The 17,605-nt window shown below is 52.8% G+C and overlaps 1 protein-coding gene across 1 annotated transcript in view; it reads right to left on the bottom strand.

Moving 5' to 3' along the window:
- Positions 1 to 17,605, bottom strand: part of ELP3 (elongator acetyltransferase complex subunit 3) — a 98,043-nt gene that overhangs the window by 4,134 nt on the left and 76,304 nt on the right. Inside the window, exons 13-14 of the mRNA XM_027697768.1 lie at positions 14,544 to 14,771; positions 11,819 to 11,900 (exon numbers count right to left, since the gene is read on the bottom strand). Of these exons, the coding sequence (XP_027553569.1) occupies positions 11,819 to 11,900; positions 14,544 to 14,771 (310 nt within the window). The remainder of the gene's footprint in view (positions 1 to 11,818; positions 11,901 to 14,543; positions 14,772 to 17,605) is intronic.

Genomic DNA, 17,605 nt, shown 5'->3' with positions numbered 1-17,605 from the left:
AAGGAACCACAACACATAAACAGGAATAAAACAAGGAAACCACTCCAAAGAAACAGGAATAAAACAAGGAAACCACAGCAAATAAACAGGAGTAAAACAAGGAAACCACTCCACATAAACAGGAATAAAAGTGAAGAAACCACTCCACATAAACAGGAATAAAACAAGGAACCACACCAAAAAAACCAGGAATAAAACAAGGAAACCACACCAAAATATGGGAATAAAAGTGAAAAAACCACTCCACATAAACAAGACTGAAACAGTGGGGGATCCGTGTTTTTTGACCGGGCCACATTTCAGTTCTCTCCAAGAATCTCAACGCCAAATAATTTAAAATAATTAGGAATTAAGGTTTCCTTTCAGCGAGGTTGTTCTGGGTAAGGTTTAAACCCAGCGCCATCAGGGGGAAAACCGCCCGCCAACGCCTCGGGATGAACCCGGAGCTGACGGATCAACAGCTCCAGACCGACAAAATTAAATATTTAGGAGTGAACGGAGCAATTCCCGGGAGATTTTAACGGGGACAGACGGGGACAGTGAAACGTGGCTGTTCCTCAAGCCCGGCTTTGTCAGGCCGGGTGTGGGGTTTAGGCTTTGTCACGTCTTGAGGCGTGAATATCTTGAGGTGGGAATATCCAGCCAGGGAGACTGGGGATTTGGGATGAGTCACGAAGCAGGTGAGACATCCACGATCCCGTTCCTTCCCCGGGGGCTCTGGGATTTCAAACACTGCTCCCACTGGATACTCCTGGAAAAGGCTTGGACAGAGGCACTCTGTGATGGGTTAGGAACTGGCTGAGGGCCGGGCCTGGAGAGTGGTGGGAATGGAGCTGGATCCATTTGGGATCTGGGCACCAGTGGTGTCCCAGTGCTGGGCCCAGAGAGTGGTGGGAATGGAGCTGGATCCATTTGGGATCTGGGCACCAGTGCTGTCCCCAGGGATCAGTGCTGGGCCCAGTCCTGTTCCATGTCTTTCCTGATGACCTGGATGAGGGGATGGAGTCCCACCATCAGCTCGTGCTGGTGACACTGAGCTGGGGGAGTGTGGATCTGCTGGAAGGCAGGAGGGCTCTGCTGAGGGACCTGCACAGGCTGGATCCATGGGCTGATTCCAACGGGATGAGGTTTCACAAGGCCAAGGGCTGGGTCCTGCCCTTTGGCCACAACAACCCCCGGTAGCTCCAGGCTGGCACAGAGGGGCTGGAGAGCAGCCAGGCAGGAAGGGAGCTGGGAGTTGGGATGGCCGGGAAGCTGAACGGGAGCCAGAGTGTGCCCAGGGGGCCAAGAGGGCTGATGGATCCTGGCCTGGATCAGGATCAGTGTGGCAGCAGGAGCAGGGAAGGGATTGTGCCCCTGTGAGGCCACCCCTGGAGTGCTGTGTCCAGCTCTGGGCCCTCAGCTCAGGAAGGACATGGAGGGGCTGGAGCAGGGCCAGGGAAGAGCAGTGAGGCTGGGAAGGGACTGGAGCACAATTCCCATGAGGAGAGGCTGAGGGAGCTGGGGGGGCTCATCCTGGAGAGGAGGAGGCTCAGGGGAGACCTCATCCCTCTGCACAACTCCCTGCCAGGAGGGGGGAGCCGGGTGGGATCGGGCTCTGCTCCCAGGAACCAGCAGTAGGACAAGAGGGCTCGGCCTCCAGCTGTGCCAGGGGAGGGTTAGGTTGGATATCAGGAAGGAATTCTTTCCACAGAGAGTGATCAGCCCTTGGAATGGGCTGCCCAGGGAGGGGGTGGAGTCACTTCCCTGGAGGTGTTTAAGGTGAGCCTGGATGTGGCATCAGTGCCATGGGCTGGGAACCACGGCGGGGTTGGATCCAGGGTTGGACTTGATGATCTCGGAGCTCTTTTCCAACCCAGCTGATTCTGGGATTCTGTGATTCCATGAAGGAATGCTCAGCAATCCTGAGGGACCTCATCTGCTTCATCAGAGAACCACGGGATGGTCTGGGCTGGAAAGGACCTTCCAAGGTCATCCAATCCATGGGCAGGGACACCTCCCACTATCCCAGGTTGCTCCATCCAACCTGGTCTTGGACACTTCCAGGGATGGGGCAGCCACAGCTCCTCTGGGAAACCTTTTCCAGGTGTTCCGCCGCCCCCTCTGCGCAAACACAGCAAGCGGCTCCAGGAATTTGTGTTATCCATCACCTCAAGGTTGTGCTTTATAACGCAGCTTTTTAATAAAAAGCATCAAAACCCTCAAAAAAAAATTAATGCTGGTGGTGGTTAAAAAGGAGTGGGAATGACCAGACAGGGAAAAAACCCTTTACAATCTCTTTTTGGTTTTCCGTGGGTTTGCTTGGTTGTCCCTCTTGCTGAGAGGGCTCCTCCTCTTCCCTCCCCAGCCCTGGAAGTGCCAAAGGCTGGGTTGGAGCAACCCGGGATAGCGGGATGTGTCCCTCCCCCTGGAACCGGATGAGCTTTAAGGTCCCTTCCCACCCAAACCACGCTGGGATTTGGTGATTCCCTAAATTCGTGGCAGAAATTGGAGGTGGTCACTCCAACATCAACCGCAGGAGGAGGCGGCTCCGGCGTGGCAAGGGATGAATCCGTACAGCGAATACAAATTAACTAATTAATCCCAGCTCCCCTCCTGCTTCCACGCGGTTCATACAAGTCCATCCCAGCTCCCTCTCACTCCCAAGTTTTCCTGGCTCTGCAGGGGAGGGTTCTGAGCAGAGCAGGTGAGGAGAAGCGGGGCCACCTTCCTCCCGAACTCCGGTGATCCCAGCGAGGCTCGGCACCACCTGCTCTTCCAGCGGCACCATGGACAAATCCATCCTGCCTTCCCTGCTCCAGCTCCAGCCCGGCTCGCTCGGCCGTGGAACATCCCTGGCCCGCGGCCACGTTAATTTTCTCCTTGACAGCACACGAGGAGCAGCCCGGGCAGGGCGGTGGGGGGGCGGTGGGGTGGGATCGTCTCCCGCATGGAAATGAGCTCCTGGCAGCGTCCAGATCCAGGGATCTGCCTGCGGGGAGGCGCCGAAACCCCGGCCCTGCTCCCGGACACCTCTCCGGGCCTCGGGAGCGAAGCAGCTCCCGGTATTCCCGAGGGGAAGGGAAGGGTGTTAATGTGCTTGCGGTTCGAGCGCCCGCGAGGGGGGAATTCAATCTCATCCCTCCCCCCTCGCTTCCCAAACGAGCACCTTCTGCAGGGAGATAAGGGGACAATCCTGCCGGAACAAGCCAAAATCCTGCTTTCCCGGCGCCAGCACGGGCAGATAACGCGGACAGACGTCACGGCAGCTCCCGCAGCCCCCAAAGCTCCGAGGTTTTTTATTTGCGGAGCCGCCTTTTAGCGGCGGAAAAGGAATTCGCAGCCTCGTGCCTGTCCCTGCCCTTGGAGCAGCCCCAGCATCCCAGGCTTTGGGGCAGGGAATGAAAGAGCAGCAGGTGAGGGATAAAATCACCCAGGGCCACTCAGCGGGATAAAATCACAGGAGCACAGGATGGTTTGGGTCGGAAGGGACCTTAAAGATCATCTCGTTCCAACCCTCCGTGGAGAACAGGGCAGTGCCCGGTGCTGTCCCTCTCCTTCTGCCGGCTCGTTTAGGCTGGGATGGGGCCGCTGGATAGTTGGATACCTGCAATTCCTCTGCTGGGAATGAAGGGAATACTCAGTGGCGGCCCCATGGAATCACAGGATGGGATATGGGTTGGAAGAAACCTCAAAGGTCATTTAATTCCACCCCCTGCCATGGGCAAGGACATTTTCCACTGTCCCAGGTCGCTCCAAGCTCCATCCAGCCTGGCCTTGGACACTTCCAGGGATCCAGGGGCAGTCACAGCTTCTCTGGGAATTCCAGCTAAAGCTCCTCACCACCCTTCCAGCCAGGAATCCCTTCCCAATCTCCCATCTCTCCCTGCCCTCCTGCACTGGGAAGCCATTCCCTGTGTCCTGTCCCCTCATCCCTTGTCCCCAGTCCCTCTCCAGCTCTCCTGGAGCCCCTTCAGGCTCTGGAAGGGGCTCCATGCTCTCCCTGGATCCTTCTCTTCTCCAGGTGAATCCCCCCAGCTCTCTCAACCTGGCTCCTGAGCAGAGGGGCTCCAGCCCTCGGAGCATCTCCGTGGCCTCCTCTGGATTCATTCCAACAGCTCCACATCCTTCCTGTGTTGGGAATCCCACCCAGAGGCAGCTCTGCATGGGAGGGGTCTCACCTGAGGGGGCAGAGGGGCAGAATTCCCCCCTTCCCTGCTATGGGATCAGCCTGGGACGTAGTTGGGACAAGGAACTTTTACCTGATGGAGGTAAAATAAATAATCCCCATTATCCCACTTGGAAGTGCAACCACTCCCCTGTGCCGTGCCCGTGTGGAGGCAGCTCCCTGTGCTCCCTGTGATCCCTGTGCTCCCTGTGCCAGAGCTGGGAAGCTCAGAGGGAAGCGGCTTTCACCCCCTGGAGACACGGGAAAGACACCCGGACAACACAGACAGGGTTTGGAATGGGGGACACCGGAAAATCCACGCGCAAAGCCGGCGGCTCTTCCCGAGACGGGAAGAGACACGTCCTGTTCCACAGGGATGTTCCACATGCATAAAGCGAGGTATTCCTGTGCCAGGACAGGATGGTTTGGCACAATCCCAACACTTCTCACAAAGAGAGGAGAGGTAGATTAAGGACTCGGAAGGAGCTGGCAAAGCGGAACAGCTCCGGGCGCGCTCGGATCCGGGCGGAAAGCCGGGATCACATGTGGATGTCTCCCACTGGAGCCGCTCGGGTGTCGGCCTGTTGAGCTCCAGATCCTCAAGGTGGAGGCACAGAGGCCACCAAGCCCAGCCAGGAATGACAAAACCTTCCAAAAAGAGAGGGAACACACTGGGAATTTCAATGCCCAGGTGCTTCCGGGAATTGTAAAGCTCTGACTGGAATCTCCTTGGATTGTTACAGCCAAGACATCCCCCAAAACCAGGGGATGACACCGGGACAATTCAGAGGGAAGACAAAGCTTCGAGGGAACACAAAGAAAAAGCAGGATTTGTTGGAGCACATCCAGCCAGGAGCTCCTGTCCCTTTTGGAGCACATCCAGCCAGGAGCTCCTGCCCCTCTGGAGGGGGGGGAGGACCCCAGGATTTCCAGCATCCCGGAATCTGCCGCCACATTTCACACGCTGGGGCTGCTTGAAAGGCACAGTTTGAGGTCCTCGCTGCGGGATTAGGGTCAGATGGGGCTAATTATGGGATGTCAAGCATCAAATTCCGAGTAAGGGCACGTGGAGCCATCAAGGAGAGGACAGGGGAAGGTTTTAGCAGAGGATTGTCCTTCATCCACCTTCACCCACATCCTCCCCGGCTCCAGGTGCAACGGGGGAGGCAGCGGAGCCGACCCCGGAAAGCTCATGGAAAGGGATGGGAGGGAAGTTTGTCAGTCCTTGCAGACAGATTGGCAAGGCAGGAAAACCCCTGCAGGATTTTCACACACAAAGGAACCTTCTCTGAGTCTGGAAGCCCTTGGGAAGCCCTTGGAAAACAAACGGCTGGAGGGCAAGAAGATGTTCGCGTGGTCACCCGGGGTTTGCTCCTTCTCCAGGACGCCCAGCAGGGCAGTTTCCAGGCTCAAAATCCCATCCCAAATACCAACAGATCCCGTAGATGGGATGAGTGGAGTGGAAGGGAAAGCTCAGTTTGGGATTGGAGCAGCACCATCCCACCAAAAACCCTGAATGTGGGGCTCAGGAATCAGCTGTCGCCAAAAAGGAAGAGGGAATCCTAAATTCCACAAGCCTAAAAAGCCCGTCCTGCAGCACCAAAATCCCAGATTCCTTCTTTTTCAGCGCCTCAGGATTTGGGGCCGACACGTTTAAAACGGTGTCATTTAGCTTTGGGGGAGGGGACGGGAGGAGAAGCTTTTTGAAAAGGAAAAAAAGGGAAAAAAACCCCAAACAAACCACAAACCCAAAGCAAGAACCCACCCCGGGAGAGCAGAAAAACCAACACGAGGCAGAGAAAAACACACAAGGCAATTAGAAAAGCTGGAAAATGGAAAAACAGACAGCGCAGCTCAGGCCTCCCCGGAGCTCTGAATAATGGAGTGATGCCTCCAGGGTCTGCCATTCCCAAGCCCAGGCTGAATACTAATCCCGGGCTCCCGGCACAGGAGGAGAAAGGCGCCACTCAGGCAGAAAATTACCTTAAATGAGCAACGACTCTGATAAACAAGGCACGGCTCGGGTACTTTGCTCCTGGATTTTGGGGGGGAGGGAGGGAGGCACCTCCCCCTCCTGCGGAGACGGGGCTGGATCCCTGAAAACGGGCCCCGGGAGCGCCTCCTTCCTGGGAATGGGTCATTCTGCTCGGGTAGTTAAATCCCAATGGGAATGGATCATCCTGCTTGGTCCAGTCAAACCTTCCTGGGAATGGATTATCCTGCTTGGGCAGTTAAATCCCAATGGGAATGGGTCATCCTGCTTGGGCCAGTCAAACCTTCCTGGGAATGGATTATCCTGCTTTGGCAGTTAAATCCCACTGGGAATAGTTCATCCCACTTGGGGCAATTAAATCCCACTGGGAATGGTTCATCCTGCTTGGTTCAGTCAAACCTTCCTGGGACTATTTAATCTTGTTTGGTTTAGTTAAACCTTCCTGGGAATGTTTCATCCTGCTGGGTTTAGTCAAACCTTCCTGGGAATATTTCATCCTGGTTGGTTCAGTCAAACCTTACTGGGAATGTTTCATCTTGCTGGGTTTAGTCAAACCTTTGTGGGACTATTTAATCCTGGTTGGTTTAATCAAACCTTGCAGGAATGTTTCATCCCAGTTGGTTCAGTCAAACCTTCCTGGGAATGTTTCATCCCGGTTGGCTCAGCCAAACCTTCCTGGGAATGTTTCATCCTGGTTTAGTCAAAGGTCCAGATCCGAGGCTGCATTTTTGGGGGGAAGGACGCACCCAGAATTTTTACATCCAGGGCCCATATAATCCAGGATAGCAGAATCCAAGCTTTAAATCCATATCAGAGGCATCCCACACATTATGGAACCAGTTATCCCTGGTTGATACCCTTTCCCATCCCATCCTTTCCCATCCCATCCTTTCCCATCCCATCACCAGCCTGATTTCCCCGAATCCAAACGCCCTTCCCAGTCTGGCTGCTGACGCTCATCTTCCCTTACAAACACACTCCCAACCCATTTGTCACTGACTCCATGGTCCATTCCAGGCAGTTTTCCCCCTGGTCCTCTCCAGATGATGGGATATTTAACCAGGAACACCAGAGGCAGCTGCTCCGGGCATCATTCCCCGGATCATTGCCCGCCACGACTCCTGTGGGCCTGCAACTCAGCCCTTCCTTTGTCTGGAAGTAACCTTCCATGATTTCAGGCACTGCCACGCTCAATCCTGTTAAATCCAGCTGTACCTTCCCCCTTTTCCCTCCCTCCACTAAATAACCTTCGGAGCAGGGACTTGTGACACGAGTTCAGCCGAACCTGTTTACTCCGAGAGCAGCGGGAGAGAACAAAATGCTTTGGAAAGACTCTGCTGGGAAACTCTCTATTCCTTTTTTTTTTTTCTTCCCCATAGGAAACTAATGTGCTCTGAAAAAGCACAGGGACTGCTGGAATTCACTTGTGAAATCCTGTTTGGATGTGCTTTTAAGGGAAAATTTTGCAGTCCCTCTGATCCTTCCCCCCCTGTTCCAGGAGGGCGATCCCAGGTGCGGAGCGATTCCCAAATTTCAGGGAGGGGCTGGTGAAAAAAGGAGCAGCATTAATCTCTTCACACCAGCCTTGAGAGATGGATGAAGCCCTCTGGAGATAAACCTGCCTTAAGCCAGGAGTAAATTCCTGGATGAAAAGCCGGGCTGGAAACAGATGTGGGTCATGGACACGACGGGGATGGAACCGCCACGAGCTCCGGCTGAGAACAAGCACCTCCACTCCTTGGAAAAGAGGATCACCCCATGTGGGCAGGGCAGGGAGGAAGATTCCCAGGAAAGAGAATCCCTGGGATTAGTTTCAAACCCCTGGAAGCTGCTCTTGCTCTGATTCAACACTATTTACACCGCGGGGTGTTACTGGGGATGGAAATCACCTTCACTCCGTCATTAATCGGATTTATAAATCATTCCTACAGGATGCAACTTCAGAATTTGTGTTTGTTTAGGGATTTTTTTTTTGCTGTCTGGGTTTTTTTCGTTGTCTGGGGTTTTTTTGTTGGTTGGGTTTTATAAATTCAGGGATGGTTTGGGTTGAGATGGGGAAAGGGTTTGTCCAGGAAGGAAGAGGCAGGAGGGATTCCCCAAACATCCAACTCCTGCTCAATCCAGATTTTGTGGAGGGTTTGCCTTTATATAAATATATATATTTATATAATATATATTATATTATATATAATAATATATATAATAATATATAATATATATATATTTATATATATATTTGACTTGATGATCTCAAAGGTCTTTTCCAACCTGGCTGATTCTATTTTATATATATATATATATATATGTAACATTTATAGATACATAAAAGCTTCCTACCAGGACACCCTTGCAAAATGCTTGTGCAGGATTGTCCTTGCTTAAGGACAGCCAATATTCCTGCTCATGCCTGCCCCAAAATCCCAGTTAATTCAGTATCAAGCCTGTTTTCAAAGCCGCCACATCATTAAAACCTCCAAAATCGCAGTTCATTAAGAACTGGAGGATTTCACACGGCACACTACTCCAGGTTTATCCTTGGCTTCTTCCAAATCCCCCTAATTAATTTTTTTTCCCATCAATCCAAGCCAGACAAACACCAGAGAGTCGATTCATTACCATTCCCGTGTTTCCACTTATCCCGGGCCACTTCCTTTTTATTAACAGCCACCAAGACGGGCTAAAAATAACCAACCAGGGCTGGAAGCAAAACTCCAGGGAGCCCTCCCAGACCCCATCAATCCTCCCCACCCCGGAGTCCTGAGTATCCCATGAATCAACATCCCATGGATGCTGTTTTACTCCGGTAATTTATCACTTCCAGGGTGGCCAGAGGGCTGTTTTTACAGGAGGAAATGAGGCTACTTAGGTCCCATCAAATGTGCCCCTTTGATTTATGTGCCAGCTCAGCTTCTCCCCCCTGAACATTCCGCATTCCAGGTGAATTTAACACCCTGGGATGCATCTGATTTACCTTCAGTAAGTCCTGAACACCCTTTTTTCCTCTCCCCCGCCTGCAAAAGGTGAAGGTAGGAGAAGCAGAGTTTCCTTCCACCTGTGATCCAGCAGCACCACCAGGCTGGGAGATCACAGAATCCCGGAATCCCAGAGTCAGCCAGGTTGGAAAAGAGCTCCGAGATCATCGAGTCCAACCCTGGATCCAACCCCGCCGTGGTTCCCAGCCCATGGCACTGATGCCACATCCAGTCTGTCCTTAAACACCTCCAGGGAAGTGACTCCACCCCCTCCCTGGGCAGCCCATTCCAAGGGCTGATCCCTCCCTCTGGAAAGAATTCCTTCCTAATATCCAACCTGACCCTCCCCTGGCACAGCTGGAGGCCGAGCCCTCTTGTCCTGCTGCTGGTTCCTGGGAGCAGAGCCCGATCCCACCCGGCTCCCCCTCCTGGCAGGGAGTTGTGGGGCAGGAAAAGGTCCCTCCTGATCCCTCTTTTCTCCAGGCTGAGCTCCCCTAGCTCCCTCAGCCTCTCCTCACAGGAATTGTGCTCCAGTCCCTTCCCAGCCTCGTTGCTCTTCCCTGGCCCTGCTCCGGCCCCTCCATGTCCTTCCTGAGCTGAGGGCCCAGAGCTGGACACAGCACTCCAGGGGTGGCCTCACAGGGGCACAATCCCTTCCCTGCTCCTGCTGCCACACCATTCCTGATCCAGGCCAGGATCCATCAGCCCTCTTGGCCCCCTGGGCACACTCTGGCTCCTGTTCAGCTTCCTGACTATCCCAACTCCCAGGTCCCTTCCTGCCTGGCTGCTCTCCAGCCCCTCTGGCCCAACCTGGAGCTGCTGGGGGTTGTTGTTGTCCTATCTCAAAATTCCACGTATTTCTTTTTGAAGGAATCATTTTGCAAAGTGCTGGAGAGACACAACTTTCCAATGGGTTCCCAGATTAAAAAAAAAAACAAACAACCCTTTCGAACCCAAAATTTCACTCTCCAATGGAGACAGAATTCCTGGCTGCGTTTTTACTCCAGATAAAACCACCGGGAGAGCTGCAATTCAGCATCTCCAAGGAAACAGCTGGAAAACTTTGTGGTCCTGGAATACTCTGCATTCAGAGACAAATTGCAGGATGTTTTTTGTGCTCCAGGATGAAAATCCGAAGCATGGAGGAGGTTTTTAGCAGGAGGCCCCAAACTGTGCATCCAGCAAAGCCAGACTTCCCACGAGACCCTGAACTCCCTCTTCACACCAAAAACACAGCTAAAACTGGGAACCCTGGTGTTTTCACCAGGCATTTTTTAGGGATTCCCGCATGTTTTCCCACTCCTGGCAGAAGGAATGTTCCTTGGCACGGAGGGATCCCGAGCCAGGAATGCCACAGCAACCCCAAAATAACCCAGTGGCACTTTCACCTTCCTCCTTCCTCACAGGCATTTCTCAGCCATGTGGAATTCCCGGTTCAAACTGATCCCATGCAGGGAAACAGGACTGGATATGGAATCCTGGAATGGTTTGGTTGGAAGGGGCATTGAGGCTCATCCCATTCCAACCCCGACACCTCCCGCTATCCCAGGCTGCTCCAACCTGGCCTTGGGCACTCCCAGGGATCCAGGGGCAGCCACAACGTGTCTTAAACAGCCAAGAAACGGGGAATCCAGGGAATATAAAACCATCTTGGAGCCTCTGGCTCCTGGCTGCACGTTGTCCCCACTCACAAGGACTTGGAGAGGATCCACTTTGGCTTTTCAACATCCAGAATTACAGAGCTGGGAACACACAGAGAAGCTGTTCAGCAGCTTGGATCAGAGCTGTGGATCTCTGATTTTTGGGGTTATTTTTGGTGGGACAGCAGGAAATGATTATTTTTTTTGAAAAAAAAAAAAAGGTCTGTATTACAGTTATTCTGTTAAATCCACCCCCATACATTGATTTTTTGCCAGCAAGGGGTTCTCTCCCCATGCAATTCTTGTTTCCTCAGTAATACAATCTATATTCTATTATTATATTATAATTTTATTATAATCTATATTATTTACCACCCAGAGGGTGGTTGGGCACCAAACAGGCTCCCCAGGGAATGGGCACTTCCCAAACCTCCAGGAGCTCAAGGAGCGTCCAGACAGGGATTAGTGGGATAATTGGAGTGTCCTGTGTTGGACTTGATCCTTGTGGATCCCTTCCAAGCCAGGATATTCCATGACAATACACCTGGAAAAGCTTCCTCCAGCTGCCATAATTAATATAAGATAAATTAAGACACAAAACAAACTGAGGAGGCTTTTAAGTCTCGCCCCAAGAATGAAGGAGCAGGAAGGGCTGCAGCTCTTCCTTCCCGAGCTCCCTCCTCCAGGATAATGCCTAAATATCCTAAAAGCTCCTCTGGCCCACAAATGATGGCACCTCCAGGCTCTGGAATTGGAGGCTGGCAATTTTCCCCCTCCCTCTGGAAAGCAGCTCTCCGGGAGATCAAGCCGAGGTCAGGAATGGGATCTGGGAGAGGGAAACCCCCGTGGTGACACAAATCCTTGTCCTTCAGCCCTTGGGATGGATCCCTGGGGATCGTCCTCTCACCACAACAGGGTTGTCTGGATAAACCCACAGTGGAATTTGACTCCGTGAGGAAGGAACAGCTGATCATTATTTTCTCCCTCACACCGGGAATGTTCCCAGCGGGTTTATTTTCAGATTAAGGTAGAGATTATATATAAATATATATATAAAAAAAGGTACCTGAAATCACAGCAATTTTCCATGACCCGTGCTCCTCCTTGGCGATTCTCTCCGCCTCCTCCATCAGCAACATCCCAAATCCCTGTAAAGGGAGAAATGACAGGGAGAAAAGGTAAAAAGTTCTGTAAAAACAGAAAGAAGAAGCAAGGTCAGAACAAGCACCAGCTCAGTTCTAAAAGATTCATCTCTTTTGGCGCAGGAATGATCCTGGGATTGGGAATATTGCTGGATATCCAGGGATTTTTTTTTTTCTGATGGTGAAATTATTCCCGGGCAGCTCCGGGGTTGGATTGTCCACGGCAGGAACGGGATGGAGTCAAATCCACTGATGGCAAATCATCCTGCAGTTTGAAACTGCAGCTTCCCAGAGGGCAGGGAGAGATGGGAGATTGGGAAGGAATTCCTGGCTGGGAGGGTGAGGAGGGGCTGGGCTGGAATTGCCAGAGAAGTTGTGGCTGCCCCTGGATCCCTTGGAGTGTCCAAGGACAGGTTGGAGCCACCTGGGATAGTGGGAGGTGTCCCTGCCCATGGCAGGGGGTGGAATGGGATGAGCTTTAAAGTCCCTTTCAATCCTGGGATTTTATGGTAAAGGACACTCAGAATCCATTTAGAGGGATTTTTATGGAACCTGGGGATGGAAAAGGCAGGGAAGGGGAAGGGAGACCCTTCCCTGAGTGCCGAGATTCCCAGGGAACTCCTTTGTTCCCTGAACTCCGTCTTAGAGAGGAACTGGAAGAGGCTGGATCCAACGTCAGGCTCTGGATCCAGACTGGGAGAGCTGGGAGTGTCCAGGCTGGAGAAGAGAAGGATCCAGGGAGAGCTTGGAGCCCCTTCCAGAGCCTAAAGGGGCTCCAGGAGAGCTGGAGAGGGACTTGGGACAAGGACTGGAGGGACAGGACACAGGGAATGGCTTCCCACTGGCAGAGGGCAGGGAGAGATGGGAGATTGGGAAGGGATTGTTGGCTGTGAGGGTGTTGAGGGTCTGGTCTGGAATTCCCAGAGAAGCTGTGGCTGCCCCTGGATCCCTGGAAGTGTCCAAGGCTGGGCTGGATTCCCTTGGAGCAACCTGGGATAGCGGGAGGTGTCCCTGCCCATGGCAGGGGGGTGGAATGGGATGAGCTTTGAGGTCCCTTCCAACCCAAACCATTCCATGATCCACAAGTTCCCTCAGCACCTCGTCATCTTGATTTCCACCCCCTCCAGGAGTCAGGAACTGTCTCCCTGCTCATTCCAGGATGAATTCTCACGACATTCCCTCACAGGTCCGGGCTGACCTCAACTCCGTGCCACTCTCCCGCTCTCAGCTCGTGCCACAGGAGATGCCAAATCCAAAGGAACCGCAGGAAAACACGTTAACACCCTGCACCAGCTCCGTGCCTGCATTTACAGCAGGAAACCTCCCGCGGCCGGAGCGCTCCTGGAAGCACAGGGAAAAGCCTTCCCACTCAGTTTAACCCCTCTGTTGTCCTTTATATCTGGGAATAACTGATGGGATTCATTCCCTCCTAAACACCAGGATGCAGGAATTACAGAGGGCTCTTCCTTCATCTGGTTTCCAGGGCGGCCGCCGTGATTTAAATTTTAATTTGTTTTAAAAATTCGTTAATTTCAATTCTTTTCATTAAAAAAAACAACAACAAAAGACAAAACCGCTCAACGCTCAGAGGCCTTTTTAAGGAACGCACAGGAATCTTCATCCCAAAATATCCTTCTGATCAGAAACTGCCACCTGGCCGAGGAACAAGCCTCTGACTGACCCGAGGAATATGGAATTCCGCCATGGAATTCCAACTTCCAGCCGTTTCCACCTTCGTGCTCGGCCGCTTTTGGTTGATTCCCTTTATTTTCCTTCCTGATTTTTCCCCCCCCAATATTTTGGATGACGGCTTTTAATGATTTCACGGCGGAAATATCCATTTTCCTTATTTTTTCTTTCCCCCCCTTGATGTTTCCTCCGGCCAAAACCACGTCTTAATGCACCTCCCCAGGGCAAAGATTAATCCCTTTCCAAGAAAGTTAATTTAAAACATCGCCCCCCCCAAGCGCTCCAGGCGAGCGGGATTGTTTTGGAAAGCTCAGTCTAAAGGGTTCAGAACCTCAATTTAATTCAGGTTTTCGCTCCCCACAAGCCCCGACACGTCCCAGGCGGCAGCAGGGTAATGTGATATTTTCCTACAAGTCACTGCAAGGAACGAGAAGCAGCTTCCCAGTCCCTTTATTCCCGTGTTTTAAGGGACACACGACACGTTCTCCGAAGGGAAAAAAACTGCCTGAGCCAATGTGAGTGTCACTAAATCATGGAATCGTGGAATGGTTTGGGTGGGAAGGGACCTTAAAGCTCATCCAGTGCCACGGGCAGGGACATCTCCCACCATCCCAGGTTGCTCCAAGCCTCATCCAACCTGTCCTGGGACACTTCCAGGCATGGGGAGTCCGCAGCTTCTCCAGGCACTTAAAGCAGAAAACTGGATTCCTTCTGTTTTGGTGGGAAGAATCCATCCAGTAAACATTCCTCAGAAAAAAAAATGGGGAAGGATCAAATAAAATCTTACTTTCCGTCCACCTGGAATTAGTTTTCAGATTCCAGGAGTGAAATCCGGCTGCTGGACAAGGATTAATTGGGATAAGGGAATCCAAAGGCACGACGGATGTCAAATGAGCAAATTGGACGTTAAATCAGGTTCTGTGAGGAGAGGGGAGGGAAAATAGGGAGGGTTTGGAGTACCTGGTGCTGGAATTTGGAGGGATCCCGGCTGCTGACGGGGACCACGCTCCCATAGACGTGCAATTCCCGGACTATGGAGACTCCTCCCTTCAGCTCCGGCCGGAAGGATTCCTCGGAGCACTTCCGAAGGCGCAGGAGCCCGACCAGAATATCCTGCTCCGGGTCTTCGTAGGACAGGAAGGTCTCCCAGCCCCCGTTGGCCACGTAATCCCTTCGGATCAGCTCAATCTGGGCGGAGGAAGGAGAGGGGAGGGAGACAAAGAGGGGAAAAAAAAAAAGGAAAAAACTTCTTTAATAATCCTGGAGCGACGCCCTGGATGGACCGAAGGGAATTTCACGGTTCCATAAACTGTTGGGATTCACAGCTTCTGAAAGGTCAGTTTAATTCCAGATGGATTTGGGCAGCGCTGGGTGAGAGCTGCAGGTCCTGTAGACACAGCTGAGGGAGACAGGAGGCTCTGCCGTGGAAAGGGTTTGTCCAAGGGACACCACCGGGCTCCTATCCCTGCCCACAGGATTCCAAGAAGGATTGGGAGCCCACGTGGTGACCTGTGACACTGAATCATGGAATGCTTTGGGTTGGAAGGGACTTTAAAGATCATCTCTGCAATGGGCAGGGACACCTCCAACTAGCCCAGGTTGCTCCAACCTGGCCTTGGACACTGCCAGGGATCCAGGAGCAGCCACAGCTTCTCTGGGAATTCCAGACCAGACTCTCCCCACCCTCCCAACCAGGAATCCCTTCCCAATCTCCCATTTCTCCCTGCCCTCTGCCAGTGGGAAGTCATTCCCTGTGTCCTGTCCCTCCAGGTCCTTGTCCCCAGTCCCTCTCCAGCTCTCCTGGAGCCCCTTTAGGCTCTGGAAGGGGCTCCAAGCTCTCCCTGGATCCTTCTCTTCTCCAGCTGAACCTCTCCAGCTGAACCCCTCCAGCTCCCCCAGCCTGGCTCCAGAGCAGAGGAGCTCCAGCCCTCGGAGCAGCTCCGTGGCCTCCTGTGGACTCACTCCAGCAGTTCCACATCCTTCTGATTTTGGGATCCCAGAGCAGGAGGCAGTGCCCCAGGTGGGGTCTCACAAGGACACAAGGTGTGATCTCACTCATCCTATAAAGCAGAAATCTAAAATCTCTAAATTCTGGAGCGACTCGAGTTCCACAATCACTGCAAAACCAGTGGGAGCAGCAGCTCTTCCCTCTTCCCGAGGGAATTGCTCTCATGGAGACGCAGCTCTAGCCACAAACTTGCTGGTGCAGAAGGAGCGGTTTGGCCTCACAGCCTTCACTAACCCCACATTTATAGGTCCAGGTCTCTCCACAAGCAGCACAAGTGGGGTTTTCACCCCTTTAGACCCCAAAACCAGCCAGACCAGCGCCCTGAGAGCTGCCTCAAACCCCATTTTTTGGGAACGACCCGGACAAAAGCCGCCCTGGAAGATCCCAAGGGGTGGAAGGGAGAAGCGAAGTGAGAGTTGGCGGATGGTGGAGAACACGCCAAACACCAGGGGTGGGGTTGGGTGATGAAGAGGAACTGGGGGATGAAGAGAAGGGGAGAAGAAAACGAACTTCTCAAGTTGCTTTTGATCTGAAAGAAATTGGGATTTTGGGCTTCTTGATGTTTTCCAAGTGGGGAACAGTCAGAGGGTTTGCTGGAGGCAGCTCCGGGCCCCTCAGACAAGAAGGATATGGAGGGGCTGGAGCATGTCCAGGGAAGGGAACGGAGCTGGGGAAGGGGATGGAGCAGCAGGAGCGGCTGAGGGAGCTGGGGGGGCTCATCCCGGAGAAAAGAGGGATCAGGGGGGACCTTCTGCCTCTGCAACTCCCTGATGGATCCAGGGAAGGGTCGGGCTCTGCTCCCAGGGAACAAGGGACAGGAGGAGAGGGAACAGTCTCAAGCTGTGCCAGGGGAGAGTCAGGTTGGACAGCAGGAGGAATTTATTCATAGAAAAGGTGGTCAGACATTGGAAGGGGCTGCCCAGGGAGGCTGTTGAGTCCCCATCCCTGCAGGGATTTCAAATCCCTGTGGATGTGGCCCTTGGGGACACGGCTCAGTGGTGGCCTTGGCAGTGCTGGGGGAACGGTTGGACTCCACAATCCTGGAGATCTTTCCCAACCTGGACAATTCTTCCCAGTCCCACTGCAAAGACTAAAGGCGCTTTTTCTGCACCTCCTCTGTTGCCCCCAAATCCATGAATTAAAGATTTGTTTATGGAGAATTCCGTCTGGGAACGTGTCGCCCGCTCCGCTCCACGTCCAAGCCTGGCTGAGCACAGCTTAAAATTAAACAATTAAACCCTGTCCTAACCGCACCAAGGCTCGTCTCAGCTCTGAAATGCTGAAGTGAGATCACGGGGTAAGAGCTGGTTTGGCTTGAAATGTTATTAAACACTGAGTTCCAGAGGGAAAGACTGAAAAATTCCTGGATTCTCCCAAAGACAAAACGAAACAAATAGAAAATATGGCTCCAATTTCTTGTCCTCCAGCAGGGACTTCCCTGGGAGGGTGGTGAGGGACAGGAACAGAATTCCCAGAGAAGCTGTGGCTGCCCCTGGATCCCTGGAAGTGTCCAAGGCCATGTTGGAGCAACTTGAGATAGCGGGAGGTGTCGGGGTTGGAACTGGATGAGCTCTAAGCTCCCTTCCCACCCAAACCATCCTGGGATTCCAAGATTCCACGACCAGATTCCATGTTATGCCCACCTCCCCTCCAAAATCCATCTGTAGGCAGAGATGGACCAGGACAAACAGGAACCTTCACCAGGAGCCTTTTTATTGTGGCATTTTTATGGCAACACAAACACGTTACCAGCCAAGCTGAGCTGCTCCAGGGGTTTGTTATTCCCACTTCCCCCGGCACAGAGGGTTCCTGGGATACACAACCCCCCTCAGAGGGTTTTTCATGGACTCATGAGGTGCTCAGAACCTTTTTCCTTCTGGGATAAAGGTACCACTGTGGCAAAAGCCAATCCCAAATCACCTCCTGGTCGGGGCACAGCCACGTTGCAGTTCCCAACGCCAGTCACAGAATCCCACAGTGGTTTGGGTGGGAAGAGACCTTAAAGCCCGTCCAG

The sequence above is a fragment of the Neopelma chrysocephalum genome, unplaced genomic scaffold (assembly GCF_003984885.1).
Source record: "Neopelma chrysocephalum unplaced genomic scaffold, ASM398488v2 Primary Assembly neopelma1_123, whole genome shotgun sequence".
NCBI lineage: Eukaryota > Metazoa > Chordata > Aves > Passeriformes > Pipridae > Neopelma > Neopelma chrysocephalum.
The sequence above is the reverse complement of the archived record's forward strand: the minus strand, read 5'-3'. Positions and strand labels throughout refer to the sequence as shown.